Source organism: Physeter macrocephalus, chromosome 18 (genome assembly GCF_002837175.3).
Source record: "Physeter macrocephalus isolate SW-GA chromosome 18, ASM283717v5, whole genome shotgun sequence".
In the NCBI taxonomy this organism is placed as follows: Eukaryota; Metazoa; Chordata; class Mammalia; order Artiodactyla; family Physeteridae; genus Physeter; species Physeter macrocephalus.
Genome location: NC_041231.1, coordinates 21576590 through 21588642, shown reverse-complemented (window position 1 = coordinate 21588642; position 12053 = coordinate 21576590). Strand labels below are relative to the sequence as shown.

At 44.3% G+C, this 12053-nt stretch overlaps 1 protein-coding gene across 5 annotated transcripts in view; it reads right to left on the bottom strand.

The window, feature by feature from the left end:
- Positions 1–12053, bottom strand: part of PDZRN3 (PDZ domain containing ring finger 3) — a 175833-nt gene that overhangs the window by 15116 nt on the left and 148664 nt on the right. For all 5 annotated transcript variants that reach the window (XM_028478759.2, XM_028478761.2, XM_024124097.3 and 2 more), the window contains one exon: positions 9514–9601. In XM_028478759.2, the coding sequence (XP_028334560.1) occupies positions 9514–9601 (88 nt within the window). The remainder of the gene's footprint in view (positions 1–9513; positions 9602–12053) is intronic.

Genomic DNA, 12053 nt, shown 5'->3' with positions numbered 1-12053 from the left:
AAAGCAATCCTGTGTGTGTGTGTGTGTGTGTGTGTGTGTGTGTGTGTGTGTGTGTATGTATATATATATATATATATACATACACACATATACATACACGCTGCTGTATCAAAACCTCATGGAAATCGCAAACTGAAAATCTACAATAGATACACACACACAAAAGACAAAGGAATCCAAACACAACACTAACGTTAGCCATCCAATCACAAGAGAACAAAAGAGGAAGGGAAGATAAAAGACCCACAAAAACAAATCCAAAACAGTTAACAAAATGGCAGTAGGAACATACATATTGATAATTACTTTAAACGTAAATGGATTAAATGCCCCAACCAAAAGACACAGGCTCACTGAATGGATATAAAAACAAGACCTGTATATATGCTATCTACAAGAGACCCACTTCAGATCTAGGCACATGTACAGACTGAAAGTGAGGGGATGCTAAAAGGTATTCCATGCCAATGGAAATCCCAAGAAAGCTGGAGTAACAAAATGGTCTTTAAAATAAAGACCGTTACAAGAGACAAAGAAGGACACGACACAATGATCAAGGGATCAATCCAAAAAGAAGATATAACAATTGTAACTATATATATGCACCCAACACAGGAGCACCTCAATATACAAGGGAAATACTAACAGCTATAAAAGGAGAACTCGAAAGTAACACGATCATAGCGGGGGACTTTAACACCCCACTTTCGACAATGGACAGATCATCCAGACAGAAAATCAATACGGAAACAAAGGCCTTACATGACGCATGAGACCAGGTGGACTTAACTGATATTTACAGAGCATTCCATCCAAAAGCAGCAGAATGCACATTCTTCATAAGTGCCCATGGAACATTCTCCAGGACTGATCACATGCTGGGCCAACAAAGCAATCCTCAGTAAATTTAAGAAAACTGAAATCACATCAAGCATCTTTTCCGATGACAACACTATGAGACTAGAAATCAACTACAAGAAAAAAACTGTAAAACACTCAAACACGTGGAGGCTAAACAACAATATGCTACTACACAACCACTGGAGCCCTGAAGAGATCAAAGAGGAAATCAAAAAATACCTGGAGACAAATGACAGTGAAAGCACAATGATCCAAAGCCTATGGAACGCAGAAAAAGCAATTCTGAGGGTGTACTTTATAGCGATCCAATCTCACCTCAGCAAACAAGAAGAATCTCAAATAAACAACCTAACCTTACACCTAAAGCAAGAGAGAAAGAGGAACAAACAGAACCCAAGGTTCGTAGAAGGAAAGATATCATAAAGATCAGAGCAGAAATAAATGAAATAGAGATGAAGAAAACAATAGCAAAGATCAATGAAACTAAAAGCCGGTTCTTTGAAAAGACAAACAAAATAGACAAACCTCTAGCTAGACTCATCAAGAAAAAGAGACAGAGGGCTCAGATCAATAAAATTAGAAATGAAACAGAAGTTACAACTGACACCCACCACAGAAATACAAAGGATCATAAGAGACTGCTACAAGCAACCATATGCCAATAAAATGGACAACTTGGAAAAAATGGACAAATTCTTAGAAAGCTACAACCTTCTAAGACTGAACTAGGAAGAAATGGAAAATATGAACAGACCAATCACAAGCACTGAAATTGAAACCGTGATGAAAAATCTTCCAACAAACGAAAGTCCAGGACCAGATGGCTTCACAGGCAAAGTCTCTCAAACATTTAGAGAAGACTTAACACCTACCCTTCTGAAACTGTTCCAAAAACGTGCAGAGGAAGGAACACTCTCAAACCCACTCTATGAGGCTACCATCACCCTGATACCAAAACCAGACAAAGATACCACAAAAAATAAAATTACAGGCCAATATCACAGATGAACCCAGGTGCAAAAATCCTCAACAAAATATTAGCAATCCCAATCCACCAATACATTCAAAGGATCATACACCATGAGCAAGTGGGATTTATCCCAGGGATGCAAGGATTCTTCAATATCCACAAATCAATCAGTGTGATACACCACATCAACAAACTGAAGAATATAAACCACATGATCATCTCAAGCAATGCAGAAAAAGCTTTTGACAAAGGTCAACACCCACTTATGCGAAAAACTCTCCAGAAAGTGGGCACAGAGGGAACCTACCTCAACGTAATAAAGGCCGTCTATGAAAAACCCACAGCAAACATCATTCTCAGTGGTGAAAAACTGAAAGCATTTCCTCTAAGATCAGGAACGAGACAAGCATGTCCACTCTCACCACTTTTGTTCAGCATAGTTTTGGAAGTCCTAGCCATGGCAGTCAGAGAGGAAGAAGAAAGAAAAGGAATCCAAATTGGAAAAGAAGAAGTAAAACTGACACTGTTTGCAGATGACATGATACTATACATACAAAATCCTGAGGTTGCCACCAGAAAACCACTAGAGCTCAGCAATGAATTTGGTAAAGTTGCAGGATACAAAATTAATCCACAGCAATCTGTTGCATTTCTATACACTAACAATGAAAGATCAGAGGGTAATTAAAGAAACAATCCCATCTACCATCGCATCAAAAAGAATAAACTACCTAGGAAGAAACCTACCTAAGGAGGCAAAAGACCTGTACGCTCAAAACGATGTCACTGGTGAAAGAAATCGAAGATGACACGCAGATGGAGAGATATAGCATGTTCTTGGATTGGAAGAATCAATATTGTGAAAATGACTAACCACCCAAAGCAATCTACAGATTCAATGCAATCCCTATCAAACAACCAATGGCACTTTTCACAGAACTAGAACCCCAAATCCTAAAATTTGTATGGAGACACAAAAGACCCTGAATAGCCAAAGCAATCTTGAGAAAGAAAACTGGAGCTGGAGGAATCAGGCTCCCTGACTTCAGACTATACTTCAAAGCTACAGTCATCAAAACAGGATGGTACTGGCACAAAACCAGAAATCTAGCTCAATGGAACAGGATAGAAAGCCCAGAGATAAACCCGCGCACCTACGGTCAATAAATCTATGACAAAGGAGGCAAGACTATACACTGGAGAAAAGACAAGCTCTTCAATAAATGGTGCTGGTAAAACTGGACAGCCACATGTAAAAGAATAAAACTAGAACACTCTCCAACACCATACTCAAAAATAAACTCAAAATGGGTTAAAGACCTAAATATAAGACCAGATACTGTAAACTCTTAGAGGAAAACATAGGCAGAACACTCTTTGCCATAAATCGCAGCAAGATCTTTTTTTGATCTGTCTCCTAGAGTAATGGAAATAAAAACAAAAATAAACAAATGGGACCTAAATAAACTCAGAAACTTCTGCACATCAAAGGAAACCATAAACAAAACGAAAAGACAACCCACAGAATGGGAAAAAATATGTGCAAACGATGCAACTGATAAGGCGTTAATCTCCAAAATTTACAAACAGCTCACGTGACTCAATATCAAAAAAACAAGCAACTGAATCAAAAAATGGGCAGAAGACCTAAATAGACGTTTCTCCAAAGGAGACATACAGATGGCCAAGAGGCACATGAAAAGATGCTCAACATCACTAATTAGAGAAATGCAATCAAAACTCCAATGAGATATTACCTCACAGCAGTCAGAATGGCCATCATCAAAAAGCCTACGAGCAATAAATGCTGCAGAGGGTGTGGAGAAGAGGGAACCCTCCTACACTGCTGGTGGGAATGCAAATTGGTGCAGCCACCATGGAGAACAGTATGGCGCTTCCTTAAAAAACTAAAAATAGAGCTACCGTACGATCCGGCAATCCTACTCCTGGGCATATATCCGGAGAATAACATGGTTCGAAACGATCCATGCACCCCGATGTTCACTGCAGGGCTGTTTACAATAGCTAAGACATGGAAGCAACCTAAATGTCCATCGACAGATGAATGGATAAAGAAGGTGCAGTACATATATACAATGGACTATTCCTCAGCCATGAAAAAGAATGAAATAATGCCATTTGCAGCAACATGGATGGACCCGGAGATAATCACACTAAGTGATGTAAGTCAAACGGAGAAAGACAAACATCATATGATATTGCTGATATGCAGGATCTAAACAGAATGATACAAATGAACTTATTTACAAAACAGAAACCCCCTCACAGATTTAGAGAATGAACTTACGGTTACCGGGGGAAGAGGTGCAGGGGAGGGATAGAGTGGGAGTCTGGGATTGACAGGTACCCACTGCTATATTTAAAATAGATAACCAACAAGGAGCTACTGTATAGCACAGAGAACTTGGCTCAGTGTTCTGTAATTACCTAAATGGGAAAAGAATTTGAAAAAGGATAGACACATGTATCTGTCTAACTGAATCCCTAAGCTGTGTCTACCTGAAACTTATACAACACTGTTCATCAACTGTACTCTAATGTAAAATAAAAATTTTTTGAAAAATTTAAAAAAAGATTTTAAAGTAGAAACAATTAAATTCAGAAAAGTGCAAAGAAGGGAATGATCATTTACATTCTTATCACCCAGAATTAAACATGGTTAATCTCTTGACAGGAAAAAACAAAAACAAAAACAACAAACCAAACCAGAACAAAACAAAACAAAAAGAACACCAAAAAAACCGCACTATGACTTAGTTGTGCTCACTCCATTTCCAGGGGATGGTTGCACATCATAGAGAAGAGCCTGGCTGCTGATAGTTAAGCAAAGAGTGAACCGTAAGAGGTTTTCAGAAGCTCTGGAAATACAACACTGTGAGAGCCGATACCGTCTTGGGATCTGTATAGATTTAGGTTTTACCTTGGCTGCTCATAAAGAAGATTAATTACAGTAACGCAGTAGTAGTTAAATTGTGCACTAAAAGCAGCACCTAGCCTTATATACCGTGCATGGTAGGTGCTCAGTAAAACGGAATTAGCTTGAGATTCCAAGGCAGACTAAAGATCCAAATGAAAAATAAACTTGGCTCTGCCATTAGCAAGCCAGGCTGCCCTAGGAAAGTCACTTCACTTCTCTGAAACTTCTCGGCTCTTCTACCACCTTATCCCCAGAGACGATGTCTTGGGGCTCAGTGGAAACTGCCGTTCCTCCAACTTATTGAGTGGTTAGTCAATTCTCAACATTTCATTCTCACTCCAAGCTAGAGGTAGAGCCTTACACAATTGAGTACATCATGGAAAGCACAGAGGGCATCAATACATATCTGTCTGTGACGATGGAGATAAGATGGCAAAGAAGACCATTAATCAAACTCGTATGAATAATGTATTACCATTATCTGGATTACACCTCCCCCACCACTGGTGTCCTGTTGCTTACCGGTCTAGATGGACGGCTGGATAAAAATGAACAGCTAAGCCTGACATTTTAGATGAAATGGAAACGATAGCTCAATTGAGTAGAGTACGGGGGCAATTCCACCTTGGGTGATTCAAGCTTTCTGTTTCAACGACAGCCACTTTAATCAGAGGGCGTCCCAGAGACTAATTTTGATGGCTTCTGCACCTCTAGGAAGACTGGTTACTGAAGCATGCCTCTAAGACCTTATCGATCCAGAACTGCTTGTGCATACTTCTTGAAATCATCTTCACACTTTCTCTATCTATGCGTGGCACTGTCGGGGACGTAGAGATGTCTCTAGAAAGGCTGCACGTGCCTTCAAGGTCCTGAAATGTGAGACTGGGTCACGAGGCATTTATTCCTTTATTCGACAGATGTTTCTTGGGTGCCCACCCTCTGCCAGGCACTGTCTAAGCACGAGGAGTCTAAGTAGGAAATGGCCCTACTGGGGGAGGGCTGCTTTAGCCAGAGCGGTACGGAAGCTTCCCCGGAGATGAGCCACACCGAGCCGGGCCAGGATCTGGGGGGGATAAAATAAGAGCAGGGGGCAGGTTCTGACTGCAGGTGGCAGGAGGAGAATGGTCAAGTGCTGATGAAATTGGGAGGGCGGTGAGGAAGCCGACTCAGTGAGGGTAGGGCCGACCGGGGAAGGTTCCCCGGAGGAGCCCTGGTGCTGCGCCTTGAAGGCTAAAGAAAAGGGCATAGGTTGGCGGGGACAGCCTGCATTACCTCCAGGACGGTCTCGCTTCCCTTGAGATCTTATGACGTTACACTATGCCACCAGGTTTGGAGAGCATTTTAGTCTCCCTGGTGAGAGCGTAGCTTTCTTTACCTTCCTGGTTTCAAAATGACATCATCAAGACACAGCACAGGTGACGGCAGCTTCACAGCCCGGCTAGGATGCTACTGATGAATCAGCTGGGAAATTAATTAAAACAGTAGACTCAGGAAAAAGAAAAGCCTTCTTCAGACGTCTATTTTGCCATCTTAATTACCTACAGGAAGATCCAGAGCAGGCGTTCAGTACCTGAAAATTTACGGGTAATTATTTGGCGGCTCAACCCTTGGGTATACTGGGGTGTAATCCTTTTAATGCTAAGCAGTTTCACAATAACAGGGATTTGACACTTACCTAAATATGATCATTTTGTGTGCTTTCAAAGAGAGAACATCTGGTTTTCTCTGTGCATTTGCTTCCATAATATCCCCAAACACTCATATATTTCCCCCCTATATAATATCCATGGAACGGGTTATTTTTCGAAAGGGGCGGATGTTGATCTAATTCAACTTAAGACGAGGAGCGGTGGGCTGAGGTAGGCCCCCTTACTCACAGCAAGCCTGGGTGGGGGGCCCCAACAGGCCGATGGGACCTAGCCGAGACCCACTGTCGACGGCTCTAAGAAATCTCGCGAGGAAGCGGGGATGGTGGTCCACGCCATTCCCCCAGGACACCGGGTCTGCTTTAGGAGCGCCAGCTCTTGGCCGTGCTGCTGTTCGTTAACCTTCTCGAACCGACCGGGTGACCTTCCAAGGACACGCCTCTGCAACAGAGCCTTCCCGGAAGTATACACACTGTTGTCTCCCGGAGATTCCCTCCTGGTGAAGAGCCGTGGGGAGAACCTCCGTCTCAGAACTTGAGACGGAGCCGCTCATCCAAAACCACCAGGTTCACGTAGTTAAACAGAAATAACCTGGTGACATCCGAGCTGCTCTAAACAAAAGTCCAAATGTAAAAGCAGCCTCCCTGCCTGGTATGGACTCCTGGTACTTCGTGATAACTGCTCAAAGGAGCTGTACAGACGGAGAATGGCCACAGTTTGCTTTTCTACATGAAAACGCGTGTCTAAGCTAATGGCTGATGAACCAAAGGGCCTATGAGCTCCTGGACGGCAGGCAGGGTGATGACTTGCTGATTTTGCCTTTCTAGCACCAAAAGGGATAGTCAATGTAACAGATGCTCAGGAAAAGCAGGCGAGCAGAAACGAATGGAAGCGTGCATGTAGACTCTCTTTGCGCTTTCTATTTAACAAAAGGAAGAAGTCTGAGCAGAGTCTTGAATGTCCATGAGGGGCTTAGGCATCTCTAGTCCCTGGGACTGCACTCTGCCCAGGTGGTGTGGGTGGTATTCGAGGCTCGGAGGCACAGCTTCACACCATAGTGAAGGAAACGCACAAAGCCTCGATCCTGTGACCCATGACGAGGGCAAATGGAAGCCTGGGCTTCTCTACCTGGGCCTGTGGCCTCCAGGTCAGGGCCCCTGGGACTTGTGCACCGAAACACCTGGGGATCTTGGTAAAATGCAGATTCTGAGTCTGTACGTCTCAGGGCCCAGATTCTGTATTTCCCACAATCCCCCACGTGCTGCCGTCCCAGTCTTTGCACCACACTTTGAATAACAAGGCTCCAGGGAGGCGTTTCAGAGTGGCCTCCTCCCACCAAAAGCAAGATGCTCTCGGATAGTTCACGTGGAGAAAAGTTACTTCCTTTAGGAAGAAAGCCTCCGTTTGGGCTAGTCTTACCACTTCTGTGATACTAGCCCATCTCCTTAGACAGAGAGAAAGGGATCAGGAGGTAGCGGAGAGGACGGGCCCCAGGCGCCCAGCCCTGGGCAGGTATCAGCGACAAGCAGCGCGATTGAATAACACTGCCTCGCGTCCGCTGTATCTATTGGGTGGCACCTTCTATTCACGGCAAGGCATGATGATTTTCTGACTGAGCTAGTGATACAGCATTTCCTTTAAAATTTTCCTCAGTTTACAACCCAATCAAAAAACTGGGCAGAAGACCGAAATAGACATTTCTCCAAAGAAGACATACAGATGGCCAAGAGGCACATGAAAAGCTGCTCAACATCACTAATGATTAGAGAAATGCAAATCAAAACGACAACGAGGTATCACCTCGCAGCAGTTAGCATGGGCATCATCAGAAAATCTACAAACAACAAATGCTGGAGAGGGTGTGGAGGAAAGGGAACCCTCTTGCACTGCTGGTGGGAATGTAAATTGGTGCAGCCACTGTGGAGAACAGTATGGAGGTTCCTTAAAAAACTAAAAATAGAACTACCATACGACCCAGCAATCCCACTCCTGGGCATATACCCAGAGAAAACCATAATTCAAAAAGACACATGCACCCCACTGTTCACTGCAGCACTATTTACAATAGCCAGGTCATGGAAGCACCCTAAATGCCCACAGACAGACGAATGGATAAAGAAGATGTAGTACATATATGCAATGGAATATCAGCCCTAAAAAGGAATGCCATTGGGTCATTTGTAGAGACGTGGATGGACCCAGAGACTGTCACACAGAGTGAAGTAAGTCAGAAAGAGAAAAACGAATATCGTATATTAACGCATATACGTGGAATCTAGAAAACTGGGACAGATGAACCGGTTTGCAGGGCAGAAATAGAGACACGGATGTAGAGCACAAACGTTACGGACACCAAGGGGGGAAAGCAGCGGGGCGGGGGGCACAGTGGGGGTGGGGGGATGAATTGGGAGATTGGGATTGACATATATACACTAATACATCTGAAGCAGATAACTAATAAGAACCCGCTGTATCAAAAAAAAATAAAATAAAATTCAAAAAACAAAAAAGAAAAAAAAATTTACCTTAGTTTCAAGGAGTTGGGTTAAGTTAAAGGGAAAGAGAAAGCAAACAGTGGTTCTGGTGTATCAGATATAAAAAAACAACTGTAAGGCAGAGGGGGCCACATGCGGCAGATATCGTGGGAGCTCAGTGACCCTCCAGATATCACCTGCAAACTCTTAGAGACAGGAGCGTTTTTCCAGGGAGAGACCACAGCTTCCATCGGATTCTCAAAGGTGCTAGAAAGTAAGATGGAACTAAAGAACCCACTGCTATACAGTTAACAAAATATCAAAGATTTACAAAGTCTACATCCTACTCCAAAAATCCAGCTCCCGAGATATTTGACAGCTTTTTAAAAACCTCTGCTTTGTCACAGTGATCATCAAAAAGCAGTGTTGTCCTATAAAGGTTATTAAATAGCCCTTCTTCTTGCAAAGCAGTGTTCCAGGAAGGCCTCGACCCACTGAACGTGGTTCTTCTAAAAGAAAGCCACGAGAGGTGGACATTCCGTGAGCATCCATAATCTCATTTCATGCTGAGACTTCTTAGCCTTAACAATGACGATTAAAACGAGACAAGGACGTTCTTCTTACCTCCAGCTCCAGCTCCTCCCTGTCCATCTCCTGATGGATGCCTTCAATGTAATCGTTTGGATCGTAGTATTCATGGGCTGAGGGAGGCCTGAAAAAAGATGAAAGATCGTTAAGGCCCTGCTTCCAGTTCTAAGTATCGGTGCCCATCACCCCATCACAAGGCCCATGAGTGCCACAGGGGCTGTTCTCAGAGGCTGAGGTTCTTACTTAGTTCACTTCTCTCTGGCTGCACTTCCCGGCACAGTCAGGACCTCCCCCTCACAATATTTCCACCGTCTTCTCTAAAGCCCATTTCCTCCACAAGAAGGAGCTGAGATGCAGGTTGAGGGGGAGGGATGGAGTGGGAGATTGGGGTAAACACATGTAAGCTAGTATCCGGAGAATGGATAAACAACAAGGTCCCACTCTATGGCACAGGGAACTATAGTCAATATCCTATGATTAAACCATAATGGAAAAGAATATAAAAAAGAATGTATATATATGCATAATGAATCACTTTGCTGTGCAGAAGAAATTAACACAGCATTGTACATCAACTATACTGCAATAAAAAAACTTGTTTAAAAAAAAAAAAGATGCACGGTGAGAGAGGGACTGGCTTTGTGGCTTCCAGCGATCGTTCCCTGGCCCACTAGTCATTTGAGTCAATGTGACTAATTTCTAACTCAGTCTCTAGGTGGGAGACAGACTCTCATTTTACTGCTCAAGACTTCATTCTTAGATTTTATCTCTGGGGAGAAAAAAGCTTAACTTCAGGCAACACCTAAAGAGACATGTGCCGGCCTCTGAGATAGGTTCAAAGGGCTGTGAAACGGAAACTGCTACGCCGGCATCTAGGACAGTCTCTTTTCAAACTTTTTTGATTGTCTCGCAACGAGAGATACATTTGACATCACCCAGTATACGCGTATACGTATGCAGAACATGTGCATACACTCACGCGTATGATGCATGTGTGTATATATGCAGACCCGCATACACACACACACACGCCTAGGAGAACGGGAGCTTGCATTTCTCTAGGTTAACACGTGTACAGCACAATTCACAGAGCCCACCACCTCTTTGGAAACACCACTGATGGAACCTCTAGGACCAAAGGCAGTGGGAATTATAGCGTGCTCAGTCAGGCCTGTGGCTCTGAAAGGTGTCAGATGCGGATGGAGAGCTTCCGCTTGATTGTTGGCTGGGGACCCAAACCTCCGCATTCTCAAAGGTCAACAGAGCAATCAGTGGGCTCTGGTCTTCTCACCCAGGCACTTCGTTTTGAAACAACAGACCAGACACGAGCGGTCATTCAAACGAGGGCTGGCTTTCAATTTTCTGCACCTGTCAGGCAAATACGCTGCCTGCACTTAAAGGGCTGTTAGTACTGAGGATGCTGCTGAAAGGCCTGGGCTTTCAAGCCTCAAGGTAACGCTCCCCCCCGCGCCCCCCGCGCCCCCCATTCAGCCCTGATGCGTACTCCTGCTGTCCTCTGACCTCGCAGCCAGAACCAGGAGAGCACTGACCTCCGCGCACTCTTCTGACATTTCTCAAATTGCCCCTTGGGGGAAGAGTCATGTCATGTTAACTAGACTTAAGAGGAAATTAAGGGTTTAGCTTCTAAAAAGCCTGTCACTGTGACGGTTCAACATCGAGAGTCAGAAGCAGCCTTAAAGGCCTCATCAATATGAAAGGCAGTTCGGGTCTAAATCGTCAAACAACTGATTTGAATGACTGTAGTCAGTGAATCATCCAGTTGTTTCCTAGCAACTGGCAGGCTATGGAGTATTGTGGTTAAGATCTGGAAGTTGAGGTGGGACAGACCTGCCTTTCAATCCAGCTGCCAACTTACATGGAGTAGCACTGCTGAGTCTGCAGTTCCTGGTGGCATAGAAGGGACAGTCGTGAGGAATGCGTGAGATGACAGCTCTCTGCATACTGCCTTGTGTGCTCTGAGTGTCAGACGGGATCGGGGGCGGCGGGGGGGGGTACCCCCTCCTCTACCTTTACACGCTGTCCGCCGCCCAATTCATTCTGTCACGCCTGGGGAATGAGCCCTGGGTTCTGATGACAGCTAACCGTCAGAACCACGGGATGAGAGGCCAGCCTCTGTCTGGAATCTGGTAGAACGACAGGAAACGTGTGCTCACTCCAGCTACTGAGTTACTAATAGGAATCCAACAGGTATCGCTCAGATGATTTCCCTAGGAGAGGTGGAGATGCCCTTTGAAATAAGGCATCAAGGCAGTGATCCAAACCAGGAGCAAGACAGGAGAAGGGACCCTAACATCAGCCAGAGAGGCTGAGAGGGGGAGGTGGCCACCTTGTCCAGAGACGTGCAACACCACATCCGAAAAGCCACCTTAAAATGGACATCTTTTAAGCCACTTGTCCCCACCTGAGAAAATTTCTTGCTCTCCATTTTTGTCCCTACGTAGTTTACGTCAATCACGAAATTAACAGTGACCTCCACTATCATTTATCCAGTGCTTACCACATGCCATGCTGAGAACTTGCCACGCATTATTTCATTTAATCTTTCAAGAGTCCTA